This window comes from Cheilinus undulatus, linkage group 5 (assembly GCF_018320785.1).
Source record: "Cheilinus undulatus linkage group 5, ASM1832078v1, whole genome shotgun sequence".
In the NCBI taxonomy this organism is placed as follows: domain Eukaryota; kingdom Metazoa; phylum Chordata; class Actinopteri; order Labriformes; family Labridae; genus Cheilinus; species Cheilinus undulatus.
The window spans coordinates 16,082,406-16,108,224 of record NC_054869.1 but is presented as its reverse complement, the minus strand read 5'-3'; the positions used below and the strand labels follow the sequence as shown (position 1 = coordinate 16,108,224).

The 25,819-nt window shown below is 41.7% G+C and overlaps 1 protein-coding gene across 4 annotated transcripts in view; it reads left to right on the top strand.

Moving 5' to 3' along the window:
* The window catches only part of LOC121509420 (tetratricopeptide repeat protein 28-like), a 266,183-nt gene that overhangs the window by 151,847 nt on the left and 88,517 nt on the right, over positions 1-25,819 (top strand). For all 4 annotated transcript variants that reach the window (XM_041786787.1, XM_041786786.1, XM_041786788.1 and 1 more), the window contains 3 exons: positions 10,490-10,637; positions 19,095-19,367; positions 23,154-23,284. In XM_041786787.1, coding sequence (XP_041642721.1) covers positions 10,490-10,637; positions 19,095-19,367; positions 23,154-23,284 — 552 coding nt within the window. The remainder of the gene's footprint in view (positions 1-10,489; positions 10,638-19,094; positions 19,368-23,153; positions 23,285-25,819) is intronic.

Sequence of the window (25,819 nt, the reverse complement as noted above, 5' to 3'; positions counted from 1 at the left end):
AATTTTTAGGAGTTTGATACATGAGAGAAAAGACTCCCTCTCTTTCTCTCTCTGACTCTTCCTCAGTCTTTCCACTTTCCCCCTCGTTTTAGGATTTATCCTTCGGGCTTCATCACCATTGTCTCCTGGCTCTGCCCTCTTCTTTCTCCTGTCCTCTCAGCCTCTTAGCGTCTTATCTGTGCTTCAGCTTGCCTTTACTCAATCATGTATGACTCCTTACTGACAGAATCAAAAGCAGTGAGGGCTCATGCCATGCTTTTCATTAGAGCCCTCCATAAAGGCTGACTGTGAATCTTTTGAAGTGTTGCAGGACAGCTCTGGAGAAGCCACGCTGTCAGGCAGCCCGACTCCTGTTTGATGAAGCAACTTCCCACTAAGGCCAGAGCAACCTAATGAACCTAACACAAGTGCTGACACTGACAAGGAGCTGTTCCCACTGTGTGACAGTGTGAGGAAGGTAATGACTTGGTAGACTTTGTGTCTCTTTGGGATCTTCAGACTCAGCAGGCAATCATAACCAACTCCACTATAACGCCTCAGGATGAGAAATGCTTCTTGTGCTGTTCTAGGATTTTTCACACTTCAGAACACACAAGTTTGATCTTATTTCATAGAGGACAGGCTTGAAGGAAGTTGTATCATTTAAGGTTGGCAGCAGAGTTTCAGATGTGAAGCCCAGAGAGTTTTGTTTTGTTGTTGAGAGAGGGTCAGCTGGAGACTACCTTCTACACCAATGAGATGTCTGGTTTCCCATGTTGAGAACATGTGTCTCTCAGTCAGTGTTTACGGAGAGGAGGGTATTTTTTAGCCATGCTTGAGTTCACTGTCAAAGCCAATTAAGGAAGTACAAATGAAGATGGAGGATGTGGAGCCCAGGGCCAAGAGAGTACAGCACCGGGGCCAAGTATCCTCTTCTGTCGGCACTGCAGGGCTAAACACATCAGGGACACATATGGTCAGAGCTGCTTATTCAATTGGCATTGGCTTTGCATAATCAGTTCCTAGAAATTGTATTATAAAAAGTCAGTTTTAGTTGCATTGTTAGCCTGCCGTTGCACTTGTCTGAATTGGCTAGCTGTTTTAATTAGTTTAACGTTTGCATGTGAATATCAGATCAGATTACAAAAGACACAGCAGAGCTGGTTGCTCAGTACCTTTTTTCAGATGTAAAAATAGACTTTAAAGTTTGATCTATGTTGGTATTTTGTATTACAGTCCTCTATGGCCACCTCTAGTCCAAATAGAGAGCATTTCTGCGGACGAGCGTTTGCTCTCCTGTTTTTAAGGTTCACCATCTGGCCTTGATTGATTAAAGCTCCTTTAAGTAATTAATGCCTACTTTAATTGAGAGTCAGCCCCTGTGGCTGAAGGGTTCATGCGCAATGCTCAGCCAGAGCCGAGCCAAGGATCTATTCTAGAGGGGCATGGAAATCTGTTTAGCACCCTGACCCTCTCAGCCTCACATCTCAAGACTCTTAAGATGCTAATAAGAATACAAGTATGCTAGCTGCATCCATGTGACAAATCAGGCTATAAATCATAGAGGAAGAGTGTGACACGGTTTTCCTAACATCGGAATTAATGTTCTCGGAATGGGCCACAGGCATATTGCCATTTTATCTGCTGGTTTATCACTTTCCATTGGACTGTTTCCTTTGTGAAAACCATCAGTTGTGGTAGACGTGAACGAAGCGTAGAGAAAATTGAATTCCTTTTGCCAAGCAGTGTATTGTGACAGCATGTCACTGTGCGACCCCACAGCTTGCCTCTATTGTGCTGTTTCATCTGTTTGTGATAAACGAGCAATATCAGTTTTTCCCTTCTGTTTGGCTTTGACTGTCAAAAAGGATGTGCACCACATGACACCTCCCACATCTCAAGCCCTGGCCTTCTTATTGAAGCTCCTCTTTGACTCTTGGTAATTGTTTTCAGAAAACACTAAAGCACTCCCCCCCTCTCACGCTGCCTGATAATGCAAGACAGTGAATACAGAGAGCTGAGCATCGATTCCACATTCCTGACTATGACCTTTTCCAATCTGAAGTCCTGCACTGGCCGCCAGTTTGATGCGAGCCGGCTAATCGATCCCTCGCAGCCATGAGAGAGTACTACACTGTCTTTCACAATGAAGCATCTGCAAGGCAACCTGGTTTACCAGGGTCTTACTGTTGCCACTCACTGAATAATGAAACATTTACCCTTTAATTGCCGGCTCCACAAAGAATGATCAGTTTAATTTGCCCTCATTAAAGCCATCACGTCTAATGGGCTAATTAAGGATGGAGCAGCAATCACCAGAGTCTACAACACCCTAAGGGAGGAATACATCAATGGATCATAAATATTTCACTGCGTCTACCTACACGCAGATTGTAAGGTGCCTCAATTTGACTTGCAGAAGTGCTTAACGTGCACCTTTGATGTACCTTATGCGCTAACACCAAATCACTTTGGACTCCACCACGGTTGTTCTACAAAGGCCTGCCGAGTCAGCAAAAAGCAAGCTTTTTCATTGATTTGCTGGATTATTGCAGAACTCTTTCAATCAGTTTGAGGAAAAATTAGTCTGTCAGTGTTTTTCTCACCGGCACAACACAGAGAAACATGCTCTTGATCGATGTAGGTCAGGGGTGCTTGCTGGTTTAGGGTTTGAGCTTATTAGATTTGGGAGAAGGTAATAGACAGGCAGCTGTGTCATGATTCTATCTCACTGACCCCCGGGGCCAAAGGTTCATGTTTGGCCAGAGGGTATGGGCGTAGGCCCCCACCTTCACCTCTGAAAGACCAACCTGAGACCTTTCCAGAGATCTATCCTGACAAGGAGACACAGGAAGATGAGTGGAAACTCCCAGAATTGGCTTCAGGAAGTGATTTAATTAAGTACATCCTCTATTGTGCTCTGTTGTGGCTTCCAGCTTGTCAAGTTGAAGGGCAGAAGGCCCAAAGCAACAATCACTCCTTTTACCTTTTTTTTTAAATCTGTGCTCTGAGCTAATTTGTCATGGCCGACAGTTATTCTTGGATATTAAATTAAACAGTTGACATTTTGTGTACCCTGCGAATCGAACGTGTCACCTTCAAAGTGTAGAGGTAGAGATTTCTGATGTTTGGCCAAGGCACATGTCTGAAGCCGTGGTTGACACATGACATTTCTAGGTCACTTTCAAAACCTGGCAACGACACCTGTGAGCCAAGAATCAGGGCAAAGAAAGGCAGAAATCCCTTTGTTCCTGTCACACCATTAGTGTTAATCTGATCCCAGCTTTCTGGCCTGTGTGGAAAGCTGATTTCAAGTAATACATGTTTATTGAGGACAGATGGGTGGTTTTCTTGGGGATTTATTGATGTATTTTCCTTCAGTTTGTATTTGTGTGTGTGTGCAGTGTATTTGCAGCCTGCTGTCCCTATCTGATGGTCTGATTTGGGTTCCATTATGTCGCCAGCGGGAGCTCTGTTCAGAGTCGTTGCATTGGCACCAGCCACCCTGTGGGTGATCACAGAAACCATCTGCAGCAGGCGTCTCCTAAACACACCACAGCGGTGAAGGGTGTGGCACTGTCTAAACGGGGTTTACATGGCTTCTATTGATTTCCACGTTTAAGAGGATCTCTATTATAGCTGATCACCGACCAGGGCGCAGCAAGCCTTACAAGGCCTTAAACTGCTGGAGCTCAGCTGGAGCAGACCACACAGTTTATGCATGGGGGTGAGCAGTTAAGTTTGTTTACAGGGACATCATTTTGGTTGAAAAGTCGCAACCCTGAATGGGTGGCAGACTGAACACAGTTTAGTTTACACATTCTGTACTCTTGATAAACTTCCATAGATCAACATGGCTAATTGATAATTCACTGAAATGATAGCTTCAGGTATCAGTTAAAAACTGGAAACATGGCTTAGAACACACCTCATAGTGTTTAGCCTTAGGCCGGAGATGTACTGTTTGCCTTTCTTTTGTGTGTGTGTGTCTGGCTACGTTATGAGAATTCTTGTAAATATACTTTCCTGTACTTGACATATATTACTGGAGGGTACACGTGGGAGCTAGACTGTATACAAATACAAGATGTGTAGGATGTGAACTACAAACATGGAGACACTCGAGGAGGTTACTATCACAGGTGGAACAAGTACAGTTACTTTGGTTAAAATCAACTTAAGTTAAACTGAAAGTACTGGTCTATAGATCTACACAACTAAAAATGAAAGGTTCTTTATTTGAGGTTTACTTAAAATACAAAGGTCAGAGTTGCCCTTTCTGATACCTGCAGGGCAGATCTTTATAGAAAAGTGAAATTTAACTGCTATTTTTTTATATTATTTGGAATCAGTCTTTCACTAGGTGCTACTGACTGTTGTGTAATCAAAGACAAACTACTGGCCAGTTTTATTTTGTTGACTGAAAGCTTTGACCTCCTCTTTTACACTTTTTCCCCATGCCATCAATTTATTTATTTATTTATTTATTTATTTTGTGTAGCACCAATTCATAACCAAAGTAATCTCAAGACACTAAGAGGGCAGGTCTAGACCGTACTCTCTGTTGTGGCCTATTATAACAGACCAGTGTTAATCATTACTGTTATAATAAAGGCTATACCCTATTATAATAAAGACCAGCGTTCATCACCATAAGCACAGCAATAGCAGTATTCAGCTCTGTTACAGTGGAGACATAAACCCTCCCTATTATAGGGCAGGACTGTCCAGCAGATCAGATCATGTTGACAGCTCTCTGCTGAAGCTGCCCTGGGGTTGGAAATTGCAAGAAAGAGGGGAAGGGATGGGAGAAAAGCAGGAAGAGGAGAGGGGCAAGAGAAACAACAAAACACCAAATGGAAGACAAAGTTATGGCAGTTGTGACCATAAATTTATCTCCCATTTTGTAGGAAATTGTGAGAACTTTATTGCTAATGGTAACAATATGTGAAAAATTAGCAGAAACCACTACGATTGATAGAAAGCAGAACATTGCAGTATTAACATTCACAGCTTGGATTGTAATGAAATAGAGAGAACTGTTATTGATTAATAAAACAGTAGAGTGGAGCTGCTCTTAGATTCAATTAAACAGTTCTAGTAATGATTATAGAAGTAAGAGCCATGTTAATAGAGGAAGAAGTGATCACTGTAATACTAGCATTAGCAAAAATAATGGCATGTCATAATCATTACAGTGATAATATATAGTAAATGAGTGATAATAGCAATGCTGAACAGTTGTTAAATTCACTTTTAAGATTTGCATTTGCAGTGACTGTTTCTCCATTTTAAAGACATTGATGGATCTTTTCAAATATTTAAGTATTCAAAAGTCATAAAACTGTTGTCTGGAAGTCTTTTAATGAAAATTCATCCACATGTGTCATATTGTTACAAATTTGACTGCCTCATTGCCTCAAAGTCTAACCAGACTTTGCATATTTGGCACAGCTTACTTGAATGCAGACCTTTGCAAACTAATGGGAGGGCGAAACCTCAGTGACCTTACTTTGAAGCCACAGACAGAGCTGCCATGTTTGATGTGTTGGGACTGAGACGGAGTCAGAAACAAACTTATAAGAGAAATATTCTGTGTGATGAAAATGTGCTTGATCTTACTGAGTAATATTTTCTATTTCAGTGGGTTTGTCAGAATTTATCCTAGTCTGAGAAAAAGGCACTTTGTACATTCACTTGTAACAGGCAGGAGCCTAAGTGATACCTTCCTGCCGTATGCCATACAATTCTCTTTTCTTTGTGTGAATTTCACACAATAAGTCATAATATGTGTTTCAGAGAAGTCAAATACAAAACGCAGCCTTGAAATTGCCCTCTGTGAATCCACAGGATGTTCACCCTTTTTGCTTCTGTATTGGTATGTGCTAATCCATGCACTTGTGGATCTTGTGTATAAAGAAGGATTGTTGTGTTTATTGTTTTAATTTATTATTTTAATTATTGTGATGGCGGCTGAATGTGTGCAGCACTTGGAGTCCACAGAACTTGAGACAGCTGTAATGGGAAAAAAATCAAATAATTGCAAAAATTGGCAAAAATAAGTTAAGAATGACAAAAAAAGGCAAACATTGGTAGTTAAAATGGCAAAAGTAGTAAAAAAAAAAACAAGTGGAAAAATGTAATAAAATTGGCAAAAAATAAAAAAGGCAGCAACATGGGTTTAATGTGGAAACAGGTGTGGCAAAAATGAGCTTAAACAGTGATGAAAAGTGGTTAAAAAGTGTCATGAATGAATACTTTGAACATCAGAACACCATAATAGCATGGCACACTTTTTAGCTCCAAAATGAGGTAACTGTTAGCCAGGATGCTAGCACCAATGTTACTGATCCAACACACATGCAATGATATCATCAGTAAATCACAACTGGAGTGGGCCTATTTAAAGGGGTCATATTTTACCCTTATAAGACAAGATAATATTGTTCTCAGAGGTCCCCAACACATGCCTGTGAGGTTTGTTGCTGAAAAAACACTCCAGTATTACATTTGTGCATGTCTAAAACCCCCTCTGTTTCAGCCCTTCTCAGAACGAGCCGTTTCTGTGTCTGTGGCTTTAAATGGTAACTAGCTGTCTGACTCCGCTCCCCGACCACACCCCTCTCAGGAAATGGATGTGGCACTCCTGATGTTACAATGTTACAGACACTTTATCCAAGTAAAGGACCTGATTGGGATTCGATCCATCAATCTCCCAGATCAAAACAGGGTAACCCACTGAGCTATCCAGCATCTCAGCTGGCAGCTGAGAGGAAGATCAGGAGACGGGCCAACCAAACCTGGGGGTGGGGTTTACTCCCCATGTGACATCATAAGGAGAAAATCTGAGAACGGTTTGTTTCAGCACACATTTTGTTTGGTTTTTGAAAGGTGGAGAAAGAGAGGGTGGAAGGGAATGGATTTTCTGGTATTTGAGGGGATTGTTGACAGGCCAGGGGTATATATTTTTGTTAGAAAAACCTAAAAAAAAGTGATTTTTGCATAATATGTCCCCTTTAATGTTTTTTTTTTATTTTTTCAGGGGCCTGCACATATGCACGCCTGATACCCCAACTGAAGATGTCAAAAAAATAAGGACTTTTCGGATCAGTTTGGAACCTTTCCCAACATATGATAGTGGAAATGCAAATAAATGTGTACCGTACTGTACCAAACTGAGTGGGACTATTTGTGGAAATGCACTGCTAGACTCCTGAATTAGGATGTTCAAGTGCAAACACAGACACTCTCCCAGGGGCAGACAACACCCCTCAGGTTACGGTGTACTTAGGAGGAGCCTTAAAGGGGGGTGAGGAAATAAAGAGGGGCATTAATCTGCTAATAGAAAAAGAGCCTCTAACAGCTGCTCTTGCAGCAAACTCCCCATCTTAATCTTGTCAACTTTCAGTTGAGCTGCTCCGACTGTGAGCCTTATTGTGAACAACAGAGCTGTCACTGACAGAAAACTGTCCATGTTTCATTGTAAGTGTCTTATTAGAGAAGAAAGAGCATATGTGACTGCGCTGTGCATTAGCTTGTTGCTTGTGTGTATGCGTGCTGAGAGTTTTGCTCCCCACAGTGTGCAACACCATGCACCAGAGTGAATAACTTTTTTTTTGCATCATTTCCCTCTTCCGCCTAAGCATAAAAACATGAATATTTAAAACTACATCAAACAAGCATTCATGAAATATTAAAAAGTTCGCGAAACAAGAAAAGCTTTTATCCTCTCTCTTATTCGTATGTGTTTTCCAGCCTCTCCTTCTCTCCCTCTCTTTTTTCCCTCCCCCACACACACATTTACACACATGCGCTGCCACACATGCGCACAGATAGTGTGAGAATTTACCCACGGGTGAGAACGGCGAGCCCTCCCGCTCGATCCACTCTTCTGTGGTATCAGCACATTGTTGCATTAAATAGAGGAGGCAGAGATACAGGAAGGTTCAATAATTTACCTCCAGATTGAATTTCAGGCATTATTAGAAGTCTTGCTTTGTGGGTGCCATGTTTGTGCCTAACAGATGTGTCACGTTTCAGGAGGGCCTGTGCTCTGTGGGAACTGTGCCTGTGGAGGAGTCCCACTCAAAAAAAGCATCCTGTTTATGGAGATGTTTTTGGCTGAGAGATGAAGCACCCACTTGTACCATTCTGTCTGTTAGCAGGGCAAAGTTAATCTGTGGAGCACTCCCTCTTTCTGCCCTTTTCTCTTAATTTCTCTGTCTGTTTGGGGGTAGAGCTAGCAGCTGTGCTAATCACTGTAGCAGCAGCTCTAAGCATATGCTGCTGTGTTTTTAGAAAAGATCCTGTTAAGCGTGAATTAAGAAAATGTTCTGTTGGGGTAAAATCCTGCTCTCCTCTTTCCCGTAATGACTCATAGCATTAAGTCAATCAAGCACTTGGTGTTATTTTGTCCTTCTCTGCAACATTTGGGGCTAGCTCTCTGCCTCTAAAGGAAAAATCAAGTGGACCTTCTGTTTTGCACTGGCTGAATTGACTTGTTGGATTATGCAAAGGCGGAGGTTATATCATGTGCGTCTGTCTTTTTGCAGCTACATGATGTGTTTTGAAGGCAGCAGCAGATTAATGTAAGAAAAAAATCCTGTAATGCTGTACGGCTCATTGATTCTGTCATTTTTGCCGTGGCTCTTTCGTTTATGCATTTATTCTCCTGCTTGTGTTTGCAATATTTTAATACACTCTCTGCTCAGTCTATTCTTCAATGTAGGACAGGATAGGCTGAAATAAAGGGATTAAAGGAGATGGCATTTTTCCCCGTGAAGGGAGCCTTATTTTATCAGTCTTCGCTCTTTCCCTCGGCTGCCTCAGTTAGGGACCGCCGCTTAAAAAAATGAAAGAAAGATCTCTGGGTGAGTACTCATATTGCAGGCTAAATCTAATCAGAGGGAGAAGTGCTTTTAAATGTCTTTTGTTCCCCCGGGCGAAACGTTTCTGGGCCTCTCCACTCCCGCCAAAGCGTCCTGCCCAAACTCCACCGCCACAAGATGCAATTAATATTGAGCGGATACCCCGGCCCTGCACTCCCCTCATATAATAACAGTGTTAGAACAAAGGTTAATGCTTTGAATCAAATCTCTGTCCTCGTCATTTTCAATGAAGTTGTGATGCAAGCAAAGGGCGGCGGAGACGTGGAGGAGAGAAGGTGGGGCGGCAGGTCTAGGGAGAGATTGGTAGTTAGTGGGGGGGCTCGGACGGAGGCAAAATTAATTACTGGTCTCTATAAATTCCATGTCATGTCTCATTTTCTCTAATCCCCCCGCCTTTTTCACTTCCTCGCAGTGCTAACAGAGAAGCTTGGAAAGACTAATGAAAAGGCCTCTTAGATGCTAATGGCAAATTAGCCCTCGTGTCACATTTGGAAGCTGAGAGCGGAGTGACGGCTGCTGTCCTTCACATAAACACAAAGAGTTTTGGATGCATCCTGGAGTTTTCTTCACCTCACATAATGCTCATCCCTCATGCTTTGCTGCTATAATTGTGTTTCTGACACATGAGCCTAGATATAACTACTCTGAGAGACGGTTAACATCTCTTGGGGGGATTTAGTGGTTTGGATGGTGAATAATGAGCTGGCTCTCCTTTCATCTTTTTTTTTTAATGCTGCTTTTAGTCTGGACCAGAGTCGCAACTCCCTCGGATTATTGTCTGATAACTCACAAACACACTGAGTCACACTTAAACATGCCTTTTCTCTGGTGGGTCCAAACAGACATGCTGAAAGACAAAAAAAAACATATTGATGAGGGCTTTGGATGCCTGAGTCGGCGTCTGTTTTAGTTTCAATCTGCGGAATGTTCCCAAATATTTTAGTCTGTCGCAGAAAGAAACAGTATGTCAGCAGCATGCAGTTTATGTCTCCGAGGAACAATGTGACTTGGATGACAAATGTAGTTAATTTTTGTCTGCTTGAAGAGCCAGTCACGTCTCCAGAACACGACACAACTACACGTCTGATGTACAAAATATGGCAAAAACAGACTGCGGCCAGTTGTGTTATTGTTTTACGGCTGCGCTCTGACAAAGGGAATGCACAATCTGAAGTATTTATGGGTTTTCTTTCATTCAGACACAGACTGACTTGAGTAAGTAGCTCTCTCTCCCTATTCTCCCTCGTCTGCCTTCTTGCTTATTTTCCAACACAGCCAAAAAAGAAATCCCAGCACTTGACTTGTGTGTAGCTCACTCCCACAGCAAACAGACGAAAAAAATATCGAGCAGAAAAACAATAGTTGCTCCTGAGAAGGCAGCCAGCCAGAGTGTAACATGTGCATTTATGTAAAACTTATAATCCAATTAACAAGTACAAAAAACCCAGTGATCACTCTATTATGGGAATACAATGGAGAGAGGTGCCACGTTCAGAAAACTGCTCATGTGGAAAAAATGCAAATGGCGTGAAATGAGTGTGTCTGCTAAAGTGTTTGTATTAAGCCCCATGCTGTGGCGCACGCGTTGATGACTCTGTCTACTTCTTCTTCTCCCTCTGCAGGCATACTTCCGACAGGGTGTTGCCCTTCAGTACCTTGGCCGCCATGCCGACGCACTTGCCGCCTTCGCTTCCGGGCTTGCCCAAGACCCCAAGAGCCTGCAGCTGCTGGTGGGCATGGTCGAAGCCGCCATGAAGTCGCCATTACGAGGTACGAGATGAAGCAGCGAAATGCACTCAAATTTTGTCAGTTTGTCATCCGTCTTTGTCACCATGTCTTCCTTCTTGTGCTGACGCCCGTCTCTGAGATAATCCCCACACTATGTCACTCAATAAGCACGTTCAGGTGACTTTACCTGTCAGATTTTTACCCATTCAGCAGGCAGGCCATCTCTCTATCTGTCTATGTGGCTGACTGTTGGTGTCAAGCACTTACCTCTGGACTCTGAGGCCTGACGCCTGCGGCTTCAGCATATCTTTTTGTTGGCTGGCCTGATCTCACACACTGATAGCCTGTTATCTTAATGAGCATCCAACACTAATGCCATTGTTTGCAACTGCCCCTGTGTAAGCCTTTTTTCCAAAGCTGAGTGGATTTATAAGTAGTGCATTCAAGCCAAGATTGTTACTAAAATGTGTTCTGGCCTGTTTTGCATTATAATCACTTGTGTCGGCCAACTGCGGTGACCTGATTGCCCATGAGTAATCAGTGTGAGCTGGCCTAATGAGCCTCAAAACAAACCTGGCAGCAGTTTTCCCTCACATGACCACTGCAGAGGATTTAATATTCTTCAGATCTGGATGGCATTGACCTGCCAACACAGTCTTAGTCATTCTGCAGTGTTGCTTTGTCATCATGTCTTTCAAAAAGGAGCTAAAACCTGAGCCTGTGAAAAAATGCGGCCTTGTTTTATAATCCAAAAATTCACTGAACTGTACAATGAGATCATCTGCTCTGAGGGGCTTTGTTCAGAGAGGAATCAGTCTTTCTTTGATTGAATACAGCCGCTCCTCTGAATATTTGTGTGAAAATATAGAAGACGAAACACTGCAAAGAGACCAAAGAATACAACGCCTGTCGATGGAGCCAAAACTAAGAGGTTTTGGGCGCGAGCCCAGACCCGAGCATCACAGACCAGGATGGTTCCCCTCAGTAGGGAAGAACCAACAGTTAGCCCAAGCCATTTAATCCCTTAATTGTTTACCTTATTTCTCACAGTTGTAGACATCCAGTGAAGAACCTAATCCAAGGTGTGTTGAGGAGAGGTAGCTAGGTCAGAGGATTAGGGGCAATGATCCTCTCAAAGGGGCTTCTGGCACAGGGGGACGATAATCAATGTTACGCCGGCAAACAGGGAGGATAATCAGTGTTACTCAGCCTAAGTCCCCTGATAAGAGAAAGCTAGGCAAGTGCTTTCTTTCCTTCAAGGAGGAAGAGCTCCACATTCATGCCAGACGTGTTTATCTGCTGATAACGCTCTCATCCCAGGATCCAGCTTGTTGATTCCTTCACCTGCCAAATTAATTACAGAGCAGCAAACTAAAGGTTTAAGCCACAGATATGTCTCTCAAACCACCATAAACATTTAGTATATGTGGAGCCATTGTATTCACCTGTTTGTTTTTTGGTGTAACAACATTGTAATTACCCTACAATCTGTAATCCTGATGTAATTACTCTTAAATCTCTTAAATCAGTTCTGCAAACATGACATTATTCCCTACTGCTGCCAAGAAACAGCTGACTGTATAGCTGTGATTCCAGCTCGCACTTATCTAAGTCATTTATCTTTCCGCAGACATCTCGACACACTCTGATGTTCACAGTCCTCCCAAAGCACCTTTATGATTATTTTTTTTTTGCCCCAGAGCGAAGAAATCCATCTGATGGCACTCATACCAAAATAAGCAAATACATAAATTATGACAGAGGGAGACAAATAATGAGCCTCGGAGAACAATATCAAGGCATACATCTTCCAGGATGCTTTGTGTAGTGAATTCATCAAAGCTTGCTCCATTTCTGCTGTTAATTTAATATTATATGCAATACTGCAGTTCTTAGCATGTCATTTACAATGCAATACTCTCTCCCTGACACAGACTCCCACTCCTCTTCTCACAGATCAAGGTTTCTTCTCATTATGCCCGAGTCAAGCAGCTGTTGTGCTCTCATGTGACTCATGCAGCATTTCCCAAAACAAAAGCCTCTCAGAGAAGTGCTAACATGTGCAATACCACCTCCTCTCCCTGTCTGCCACCTCCGATGATCACTGCAGCAATTTTTTTCTCCAAAATAATGATTGTCCACGTGTGGCTTTGAACAAGCTGTGGGAAATCAGACGCTCAAGCTTTATCTATGCGAGGCTGTTTTAGTATGTATTTAATCACAGGGGTAATGTTCTTGCTATTCATCCCGCTCCAGTTCTGTATCTCATTCAGCTGATTGGGTCCAGAGAGAGTGCAAAGGGTCCATTAGACGTTAATTATTGGATTGTTTCTCACATATGCTAACTCATAAGGGGGGCTTCTCACTTCAGGATCCTCCAAATGAAACATTAAGGAGATGGATTCACAGTGTGGCAGTTATTGACCCAGGCGGGATCATTTGCCATTAAAAAGCTTGTCCTTTAACAAGGGGATTTGGAGCCTTGTTCATCGTCATCTGTCATGCTGAGGAGCCTTTGAGCAAAGATCTTTTGATTCTCTAACACCACGACCACTGGAGTGACAGCTTTGCCTTATGTCTTACCTCCCTTGAGCAGACGAGAATTATTCTGACAGAGATCAATAAAGGATCACATTGTTAAAAAAGGAAAAGAGATTATACCATGTTTCTCTTCTTTCAACAAGTCCAAAAGAAGAAGAACAAGAACAAGAGGGCATACTTTTTTAATCCCAAAGGAGTTCTTTCAGAGTTTTTTTTTTAAGATATGCTTTACACATAGACCTGAAATACACAAAAACACATGAAGAAACAGGATGCCATGCACATGCATTAATCGAGAAATGTCAGGGTGAAGCGACCGCACACAGATGACCAAAGGAGGGGTTCAGTGCCTTGCTTAGGATTCTCTTGGCAGTGCAGGGGAAGTGAACTCAAGTCCTGTTAACTGAACTCAAGTCCTGTTAACTGAACTAATGCCATCCTCATTGAAGAATTCAGAAATAAGAGGATTTATTTTGAACCCTTTTCCAAAATTGACATTGTAAGTCATTCAGAGTTTAATACAAAAGGCATTAAAAGTCCCTGTTTTAGACAGGTTTAAAGTAGGGTCTGTATTAATGCATTAATCATGTTTAATTTAGGTCCATGATTAGAGCATTCACTTTCACGATTAACCCCATGCTTTGAACCCAAAACACACCAGCGCCATCTGATGCACATCAAAACAATTGCCCCCATAGTTTATATGAGTAAGCCCACACTGGCGGGGACCAGATGCCACGTAACGGCACATTAGGCCACTGCTCTTTTTCCCACGTTTCCCCAAAAGAATGGCTGTTTTGTCCATCTCAGCTGCCATAGGAGTAACTCTCTTTGAGGCAGTTTGAGGGCTCAGAAAAAGAAATTTAGTGCAATCTTTTGTTCAAGTTGTAGTATAGACATAAATAGCTGTTAGTAAAATACCACTGCTCCTATTGTTTTTCATTTAAAGGCAGTTTCTGAGTGGAGAAGTCAGCTCTGGCTTCAAGCACCTGGCCATGCACTAATAACTTTGCAAAACCAATGATTGGCCAGATTCCATGTCTGTCATCAGGCAGATGCATCTTGCAAAGCTCCAATCTAAACCAAAAGTGCTCGTTCCAAGAACAGACGGACTAATCAACGAAGCAGTAGCTACAAGCGGAGTTCAGTTGTACTGCAAGCCGGTAAACAATGGTGACCAGTGTCGCTATTAGCTTAGATATAGCTATAGTGACAGTTTTTGTTTTTTTTAGAATCGGATATTTCTTCATTGAAAGCACAAGTTTTTTCTTCCCCAACTGGCTCCGATGATAGTTTACGGTGACTGCAGCTGCTGTGTTGAGTTCACCCTCTGGAGCTGTGCATGCCAACTATGTCATGTGTTTCATCGCTCTGATTGGCCTGTAATGAATAAGATAGAGAACATGCAACGGACATATGAAGCAGTCTATCTGGCATTTCAGGTGAAGGCACTCAATATTGGCAAATGCCTTGTTTTTGGTTAACAGAAATTGCAGACTCTGAACAGAAACATTTGAAAATTTTGCCTGTCTTTTTTAATTGGTTGCCTGTGTTTTGTGCAGTTGACAGTGGTCAGGAGTTTGAGTACAGATTTGTTTGATTCATTTGTCTCTAATGCAGCTTTATTATGAAAAATTTGTTTGTCAAAATTCACTACCTATGGTTGCCATTGATCTTTAAAATAACAGAGAATTTATCAGTTTTGGTGATGTAAACTTTGAGATGCACTGATTGTGGAGCCAGGGCTGATGCTGATTTTTTTTAAACAGCAGTTTAGTCAATGACCGATCCCAATGCCATTTTTTTCATTACCTCTTTTGGTGTAACTCTTATAAAATTACATTTTTTTTTCTAATTTTTGACCATGAAAACAGATCAGTGTTTGCTCAACAGGTCACATCTTCTGCCTAAATAAATAAATAAATCTCTCTCTCTAAATCAGCAGTTAGGTCTGATCAATTCCAGCATTAATCTGATTCAACTCAAAAGATAAACAGATGCTACTGACTAGAGATGGGCCGCTCCACTTTTTTTCAGTCTCAGTCCGATTCTGATACAGATATGAATTCCTTTAGATTTTTTCAGATTATAATACATATTCCAATTAATTTTGGTGGTATTATTTATAAGGTTACACAAAGCTGTAGTGACTTGAAACTGTATTTCTTATTCACAGACCAGCATTTTATTTAAATGCATTAAAGGTAATATTATCCCCTATAAATTTTGTTTAAACTTTGTGATGGCTTCACATAGAAACAGGTAGCAGCAACACATGTTTCCAGGTTAAATAACTGAATCTGTATTGTACTGTAAAAACAGCAGATACAGCTGTAAACAACCAACAGCAGTACAGGGCTACTGCAGAAAACTGAATATTTGTAATAAAAGTGTATCAAAAAAAAGTGTATAAAAAATATGTAGAAATAGATATCAACAAAGTTAAAAAAGAAGCCTCTTCAAAAAAAAAATCAACTCAACAGGTATATCAGGGGACTATAGCTGCAAACGTGAAGTTACTAGATGTGGATTGCAAATGTGGGCTTTTATTGGGAAGGATTTGTCATAGGTACCACAATTATCATTGATTTAACTCAGCTTTAGCAACAGCTGATGTGTCAGCCTTGCTGTCACTCTTTGCAGCTGCCTCTCTGACTTCCGCAAATGCCACAGTCTGCTTCTTTGAATCATCAAAAAATTAAAATGATGAAATCATAAGTTAAAACACACCTTTAAACAGTTTTTTAGCCACTGCAATAGGAGTCGCTGCAGCTCGTATTGCAGCCACAGACAGATCAACAGAGAACATTAAAGTCTGAGAGGAGAGAACACACCTATACCCCCTACCTGTGCTTCACATCAATCACACAGATACAAACAATTGACATTTGGGTTGTTATCTGACTGTTCTTTAGTGTCAGAATAAAATACGATGATGAGCAGACTCAAAATGAGCTGTTGTCTCACATAGCGTTCTGCTGAGCATGGGTCCGATGCAGGCTATCTCTACCACACACATCAGTCAATGCCCACATTATTTGCCAGTGGTCAGTGTTAGTCAAATGGGCCAATACTGGCCAATGCCAATGTTAAACCAATCCGTCTGAGAATTTTTATACTGTATTTCGTTTCCATCAAGTGGTCTGGTTCATTTTTTGCATTTCAATATATCAAAAGTTGGAAAGGGTCCCAAAAACCCAACCTGTGCCATTCCACTTTTTTGGCACCCTTCTGTAGAGGTACCATTCTTACCTATGCGTCCCAAAAAGGTGGAGCTACACACACAATAGGGGTCTGCATTGACATCATGCCACAAGACTTCTCAGCCGGACTGCAAAACAAAACACGGAAGTCTGCTCTGTTAGGAGCGGGTGAAAACGAGAGAAAAACAGACTAATATCTGCATGAACAATTGATATTTAGACTCAGCAGAGATCCACACGGTTTCATAGTCCATGGATATTGATATGTGGCCACAAATCAAGTTTCCTGATGTTTATCTGGACCTGATTTTAAGTACAAGAAGGAGAGCCTGAAGGCTCACATCAGCCTGGTTTATCCATGATGGACATGAAACTAAATTAATGTTAAAGTTTTGTGAATACAAAGATTTAGATCAGTTGATTTTCTGTACTGTAGCTAGTTGTTCATCTACTTCTTAGTTTAGATAACCAATGAAAAAGTCACTTCATGAATGTGTTTGTAAAACTTCAGGCTGCAGCCTATTTTTAAACGATATCAATGCACCCAGGTTTTCTTATTTAACACAGTTAAACCTTTAGTTTATTTGAATGTGAGAAATTCCCACGGTAACGCTAAACTTTTATATAACTTTATATAAACTGTTACAGACTAGATATATTTATATATTAACGTACCGTTATGAGGATCTGTACTGACCCGTTAACACAGTTAAGATGTAGTTATTAAAAAGCAGCACTTTTCAGCTGAAATACAGCTGTTTACTGCTTATTCCCTACTGATATCTGTCACTCATCCTTTCTACAATTCAGGTGCAGGAATGGCAGACTCCTGCTGCATGTGACGTCATATGCATGCCTTTACAACCCTCCCACCATGTGCAGGTACAGGTGTCTGTGGAAACCTAAACTATTTTGGGGGTTAAGCATGCCGAACCAAACTGCACCCAATCAAACAGAACCACCTGATAGAAAACGCTACATTAGTGAAATATAAAACTTTTGACAACAGTAACATCATAGACACATTTGTTCCTGTACTATTTCATAGCCACCTAAAAACATGACATCTTGCTGTATAGAAATGTTTTCATTGTTTTAATTTCAAAGGATGCTAGTTCTTATTTTATCCAGTGATACTGCTCTACAGATTTCAGCCAGATTTTGCAGCATATATTGGCATTACCTGTTATGAAAGGGAGAATAACACCCTGGTTCATCTAGCATATGCTCACGATCATGAATAGACTGTAAAAGTCGTGGCATGGCTGCAAAAACAACCTTAGAACAATTCCTCCAGAAAGACTAAATGTTAGACAGGTGGGAGGTGAAATCTTTCCCTGTCATGACTCTGTGTACATCTCAGTGAAGGAATGGTTGATATTCCTGCTTCATATTTAGATGTGATGCTCGGTAAACACCTAAGCATTTGACTTTGTGTGTGTCTTTGAGTGTATGTGTGTGAAACAACCCACTCTGATGTTGTCATAACTCTCCGTTTATAAATGCAGCAGCAATGACACCTTTTTAAAAACGATCCTCTCTTTTTGTTTGATTTATGACTCAGCTCTCAGTGTCACTCTGAAGGCAATTACAAGCTATGAATGGATATTATATGCACGCAGCGTCTCCGTGAGCACGACATTCTGCCAAGTGCTGGAACAGAAGCTCTGCTCTTGAAAGAGTATCATCAGTTATGCTTTTGAGTGCCTGTATGAGGAAGCATCTCATATTGTGTGTGTTTTTGTGTGTCTGAGTGAATTAGCATCTGTGTGTGTTTCCAGGAACGATTCAGTTTGTTCAGATATTGTGACTGTGTACTTGTTGTGCCTAAATGTTTGTCTAAACAAATGAAAGAAGCAGTTTATGAGAGCTTGTGTTTTATTTGAAAATCCAGACTACACTCAGAGCCTCACATAGAACGGTAACACCAAGCTGTTATCTGGAAAGCTCTTTGACCTAATTAGTAGCATCTCTGCTCAAAATATTTGCAGATATGGAGCCTTGAGAGTGAAGCAGTCCCTAGATACACTCCTGTACTTGCATGCAAATAGACACAGATGCACTCACATACTTGGGCGTGCCTCTCTTGCCCCCCTTCCTGTTGTTCGATGTTGGTGTCTGCCAAAGGGCTTAGTAATCTGTAGGGGCTGTGGATCCTGAATCCCTCGTGACCTGCCATTGATTTATGTCATTGTGTGCGTTTTCAGCCTCTTCAAAGGTCACCTTGTGTGTCTCCTTTGCTCTGCATTCATCTGCTGCCGCTACCGCTGTGCATTAGCTGCATTAGTCTCCCCCATCACTCTCTATCTCAAAACCAGCTCACCCATCTAAATTCACTAAAACAGGCACATCCTCTGACACAAAGAGAAGGCAGGAATATCATGTTTCTTTGTGGTTTCTAAAGACAGTTGCCCTCAATGGTCTAAACTTGTGTCATTTTTGTGCAGAACGGTAGGAGGTTATCCCAGCAGAAAAATAGTTGACATGCAGACTTTTTGTCGAATAGTCAGTGAAAGCTGTCACTCAGCCAAGCAAGGCTATGCTTACCCAAGCAGACAAAACCACGCTACTACCACGGAGAAGTTGAATCTGAATTTAGACAGCAGTCACGCTTGTCAGGGCTGGTAAATATGTAACACACTTACTGCAATCAACGTCAGATAATGCTGTCCATCACCATGTCAGCACAAGGTTATGTTTTGGCATATTTTAAAGACGCTCTCTAATCTCTGTCTTACTTGTGCTCTTCCTGCAGAGTCTCTCGAGCCCACCTATCAGCAGCTGCAAAAGATGAAGCTGGACAAAAGTCCCTTTGTAGTGGTGTCTGTGATTGGCCAGGAGCTGCTGACAGCAGGGCACCATACAGCCTCTGTTGTGGTGCTGGAAGCCGCTTTGAAGATCGGCACGTGCAGCCTCAAGCTCCGCGGCTCCGTCTTCTCGGCCCTCAGCAGCGCCCACTGGTCCCTGGGCAACACCGAGAAGAGTACCGGGTACATGCAGCAGGACCTGGAGGTGGCCAAAACCTTAGGTAAGAAGACTGAAGGAAAAAAAATAGGGAAGATCATGGGTTCTATTCATGATCTTTTTCATTATCAATTAATATTACAGAGAATTTCCCAAAAGATGTTGTTAGATTTGATGGGTTTGTGGTCCAGCATCATCCCGTAACAAAGTCCTTCTTCACAGATCAGCCACAAGTTCATGTGCCTAAATATATCAAGTATTGGACATCATTTTAAACCAAGAACAAAAATCCTAGGCCAGCTTAATTCCTGTGCAATTATGGCAGATTATGGCGTGGATGCTGCTAAAGCGCCAGTTTTATCAGAACTTGACAACATTTCTTCATTAAAGGATGAACAAAGAACAGCAGTGAGTTTTCTTTTCAAAAATGACAAAAGTCGTGTACTGACATGTCTATAGTCGCCATGATTCACGTTATGCAGTTCCCTATGGAGTTTAGTTCTCGGTAGGGGCGCAGCTTGATAGTGGCTATGTTACGTGTTTGTTGCTCTGACTGGCCCATAAAGATGTGACAGACAGAACGTTCATCCAATCACCCTCCGAGTTTTTTTTTTTTTTTTTCCAAAGGCTCTGCCCTTTCCCAAACGCTGTGTCTGAGTGGTTTTCCAGATGGATGTGTGAAAAAAATCCATCTGGCATGCCAGGTTATGCTGGTGTCTGATTTTCAAAGTTGCCAGGTGTACACTGTGCGATTTCAAACCGACCATATGACAGTCGTGGTAGAATCTCATCTCATACTGTACGTCTGAATCGTTTACAACACACGACCATCACGCACGAGTTGTGTGTTCACACTGTGTGACTGAAGTCAGGACGGATTGTGACAGAAACCCGTGGAGTTTCCTTTTTAAAAAGTCTCAGGGTCTGAGGGAGAAGTGTTTCCAGTCATATTCTCTCTCTCTCTCCCGCTTTCTCTCTCGCTCTCTTTCTCCCACTATCTCTCCCTGTCTCACACACACACACACACAGCAATACCTCTGTGTCAGCTGCAGGTCCGTGAGTAAGAATATTTCCTGCTCGTTTATTTCCTTTATCATAACGGGGTTGGTCAGCTGTTGTCATGGTAATTAAGTACATTGTCTGACCATTTACAAAGGAAAACAAACCCCCAATGTTGTTTATTCTGCTTGCATTTCTGCTCTCACTTTGTAGTGTGTGGAGTTGTACAACCAAAATATCAAACATGCCAGAAATCCTCCCACCAGTCGGGAGCAGGTCGTAAGGTCGTAGTCGGGCCGTGGTCGGTCGTCGTAGCCCCCTGAACACAGCACAACAAACGAAGCCCGATCCAACTGAAAGTCGCCTCAACTTCAGAGTGAGTCGTACGACTCAAAACTTGTGGCTGAATCGCAGGAAAATCGCACAGTGTACACCCAGCTTAAGACTAGGAAAGGAAATAAAGGTGATATGATAAGTTTTCTCTATGAGGCAGAAGTTTTCATAACATACAAAGTGATTAGCTAACTCCTAGTAACATAACGTAGCAAGGTTTACTGCAAGTTGATGTTGTTATACTTGACATTACCAATACTGCAACAGACTTTGCAGTGGTTTTCAACCTTTTTTTGCCCAGTGCGCACCTAAGATCAAACCAAACTCTAAAGGCACACCACATTCATATCCATAAAAAATTACAGCCTCTTTAAAACATGGTCCATTAACTTAAGTTGTTGTATAGTTGTAGTAATAACGTAAAGTTGTACAAATTCCCATGGCACACCGAGACTTGCCTCAAGGCACACCGGTGGGCCTCGCAACACTATTTGAGAATCACTGCTCCAGTTTTAATTCCTTCCAAGCACAGGCAGACACAAGTGGCTTTATTGAAATGGCTTTAAAGGAAGCTATCCCTCCAAACTCACCTTCAAATCCAACATGAAAACTAAACAATATAAATGCCACAATAAACATGCAATGTTAACAAATATAAATGATGACATGCACAGCATGTGAGTAAAATCACTGTACAAGTAAAACAGATAAAATAACACAAACTACCTCACTGGCTGTATGCTATAAGAAAGGAATTAGTCCATCACAACTTCCACCAGTGCAGTATGAGCCCATGCTTGCTGCTGTGAATCTGAAGTGAAGCTACTGTGAGTCATGCAAGGTACTTCCTGAGCAACTTCAAAATAAAACCACTGTATTTTCAAAGTAAAATAAGGGATTACATTGTACATAGGCTATATTATTGTACCAAATAAAACTTCAAACAACAAACTTAACATCTCTTGAGACATTTTTAAAAATTTCTTCATGAAGAGATACACAATATAATTACAACATTTACAGACACCCTTGATCTTCTTTACATTGAGCTGTGTGTATGTGAAGTTTAGGGAACGGGAGGAAATGCATTTCATTTTCTAACCTCAAATACACCATGTCAGTGTTTCATATACTCTATGCACATCTTTTGACCTTTTTCTAAGTTAAAACATTTCAATGTGACTTGGCACTTTGCCCCATGATGTATATTTGCACATTTATAGTTTGGCCCCTTCCCATCTGTTAATATGGAGGATGCTGGGTTTATAAACTAAACTGTAGCCTGTCAGCAGTGGGAGCTTTAAATATTTGAGCCAGTCGATCACAGGACTCACACAAAGAGACATAAAACCAAATTTATACCAAGGGCAATTTAGCATCAGTTTAGAATGATCTTAGACATGCAAACTCCCCACAAAAGGCTCCCATCTGACTGGGGATTCAAACTAGGGACCCTTATTGTCACGAAGCAGCAGTGCTAACCACAGTCTCAAGTCATCATGACATTTATAAATAGTTTTGGCTCTTGTAATGTACTATCTTTGAACTTTTTCATGAATTAACAATAAATTTTACACAGGCATTCACGCTGCCCTGAGGATAAGTCTTTAATGTCTTTGGAGAACCTCTCACTTTTTATCTTGTCTGCCATAAGATCAGATCTTATCCTGATTTTTCAAATGTTTGGTTTTAATCCAAACAATAAAAGAATTTTCATTTTCTCCACTTTTTCTAATAGAGCTAACAAAATAGGGATAGTACAGTGGAACTGCACATTTTCCACACACTCATAAACAAAAGAATAACACTTTCAATCGGAGTCTGTAGATGTATTTGTGCTACTGTTCCTTTTATAGCCTTTTCCCTGTCTGGCATCATGCACCAAAAATCTGGGATGATTTAAATCTGCAAAAAAATGAAAAGAGTGACCCATTTCTGTGCTCAAAAATAGATATTACTTACTGTGAGTATGGATACGCTGCGTGGGTGTTAATATAGGAGGAAGACAGATCATTTGAGAGAGAGACAGTAATGGAAAAAAAAGTCTTAAGATGGTAAGAAAGGGGTGGAGAAAAAAAAGAACACAGGGAGTAGCACAGACTGGCTCCAGTCTTCTCGCCCCCACACAGTTTGACACATGACTGGGCAGAGCAGCTGGAGATAAGGAGCTGAGGTTCTCAGGTGCAGAGCAGAGACTCATGCTTTTCTTTGGCCCTGTCTGTGGGGCCTCTCTGTCAGGCAGAAATAATAAGGCTTTCCCCTCTCACCCTCTGGAGCACCGAGATCAACAGAACCAGCTGTCAGGGAAGCCGCTCTGCTGTGGAGAACTTCTACGGCCACTTTCCCTTTTAGGGTTGCAGCGGCATGTCAGCAGCATAGATATGGTTCATCACACCACTGTTCAACAGTGGCCGTGGGATGATGGCAAATAAACACCAGTTGCTTTGTAATCATGTAGGCCGAACTAAAAATGCTTTGCTGGCATATCTTCTCATTGCTTTTGGTTTTCCCCCATCAGGTGACCAAACAGGGGAATGCCGGGCTCATGGGAATCTGGGCTCGGCATTCTTCTCCAAGGGAAACTACCGGGAGGCGCTCACCAACCACCGCAACCAGCTGGTTCTGGCCATGAAACTAAAAGACAGAGAGGTAAGAGGCACACACTGAGGCATAAATAAGAGCAGATAACTATAATCAATGAGGACAATGAGGCTAAAAAGTTTTCTTTTTTTTCCTGAGTCTTTTTCATGTTGCAGAATAAGATTTTGCTGTGCCCAGCATTTCTGTAGTCTGGCTGCTTGGAGGGTATCTGAAGGAGTCTGAAGGACACAGAGATGCTGCTGCTCTTTGTCTATTTAAAAAACATGGGTGACAAGTTGCTGTAGAAAACAGAACAGATGAAGGTGACAGGAAAGGAGAGAGAGGGGCTGTCTGACAAGCAGAGTCACCTAAATATTAATGCAAAGCAATTTATGCAGATGTTTATCAGATCCATATACTAGTAAGCTGGGAGTTTTATTCTGTTTGCCTGTTTTGGACTGTAATTTACACACATTAGGTTGTTTGAATGTAGGGCAGAGAGAAAAGACTACTGGGAGGGACAGAAGATCATAAAGGGGAAAGACTGAAATTACTTAGACGGACTGTTCCACTTTTCTCTGTCCTCTTTCCCGCCTCACTCTGTCTCCTACGTCTGTCCCTCCGCCTGCCCAGACTCTCAGTGGTCATTGTTGAGAGGTGACAGGTGCTTGTTCCAACACAATCCCCGTCACACGAGGAGAAGAATGGCCTCCGTTTCCCCTTCATTCCTTATCCTCCCCACCAGGCCGGCAGCCCTGCTTGTTTGTGTTTCCCTGATATCAGGAGACATTTAAACAGTCAAGTCAAACGCAGCACAATGCACTCAGATGAAACTGACGGTTGACAAATGAGGTCAGGGTTCCCTTTGACATCTCCCACTCCTCACAGTTTGAGGATGTGTGCAAAGCAAAAGTATGATTATGAGTCTAACAGACACCAGAGCCAAAAACCTCTGTCATGTAATGAGGTTAGAGGGAGAGATGGGTCAGAGACATAGAGAATATATGCAAGGTCCTCAGCGTCTGCTCTGAGGGTTTGACTGCTCTGCATACAGGCAGATGAAGCAGTAATTGGCTGGCAGGATGCCTGATGAAATGTTTCAACTTGTTACAGGCACATAGATTTCTATGTCCACAACTTGGAATGTACAGAGTCGTATGGGCTGGCTCAAAGCATTGCAGGGTATTAGGTCATGCTATATGGGTATTAAAGGCACAGTAAATGTATTGCACACAGTAAGGTTTATATGTAAGCTCTCTCTGAAGACTTTTCTCTGTCCTTCCATTTTCCTTGAGTTCTCTTTGCAGTTTTTTCATATGCAATGTCAGCAACAGGAATAGTCGCCTTTTATGATAGCAGTTATAAGATATGTACTAACTAGAGTTTGTAATATCAGCCTTGTCTCTATCTGGAGACTGTATGTACGGAGCCGGGGTCTCTTGAAGGTGGAAGTGCAGTGATTGCCATATGGATGGGTAGGTGAGATAAAGAATGTCTTCATGTTGGCATGGTAGGCAGTAAGAGCTAGCATGGAGCGGGTTGGCTCAGGGAGGCTGGAGATCACTGCTCAGCCCTCTGGAGGTGTCGTGGGACTTAATAAACTAAACGCACATGAAGGGGGGTTGTTGTACCTGGCGATGTGCTGGCTTTTTCCTGCCCTCAGTCTACATGGTTGACTTGTGTTGGCTAATATTAGGAGTGTTTATTTCACATTCAAATATTTAATAATATAATTAAAGTGGGCTTCCCACAAGATCTAAGGACACTATGGTGGGGTACTCTAAAATGTCCAGGGGTCCAGGGACATGCTCCCCAAGGAGAAAATCTGGATGTTTTTAAGTTAAATCTATCAGTCTAGTTCACTTTGAAAGAAAAATTAAGAGGAAATATCTGAGAAAATTTAGTTTGCTTTAAACAATTTTGTGCTCTTGTAGAAATGAAACCAGAGGTGCTGATTATAAAAAAATGCCATGCCCTGATGAAGACACTGTGTAAGTTGAAACCAGTCTGTGGTTTTCTTTGATTTTTATGGACTTTTATTTGCTATACCCTGAGCCCTTAATCCTTGACTCAAGCAAGTGTGCCTGAAAATAGCCCTGGTGCCTTTCCCTTCTTGAAAGTTAATGCTTCACCCTTCAAGATCACCTGGCTTTTACCTGGAGCTGACCACACAATGAGAACATACAAGGCATCTCTCCTTTACCCAGGTGTACTGATTATAATTTCATAATAATTTCCAATTTCTTCCTGACCATAAAGATCTTGGATGATATGGATTTTAGGGATGCATGATGTTGGATTTATGCCAATATGCCGATATGTGCAGATTAATTTTAGCCGATATTGATACGGATATGTTTTTATAACTGAAAATTTGGTCTTTTGAACACAATTTAAGTTTTGAGGATGAACAATGAAACAAACTTTTTCTTTTCAAAACACACTTTGAAGTTTAAAGAATGAGGATGAATAAAGAAAAATATCTCAACTTTCATAGGTCTGTTGGTCCAGTCTAAAACTCCCCTGATTTATTAGCATATAGGCCAGATTTTACAGTCAATATATGCTGATATTCACAGCCGAAAGATTGGATATAAATATCGG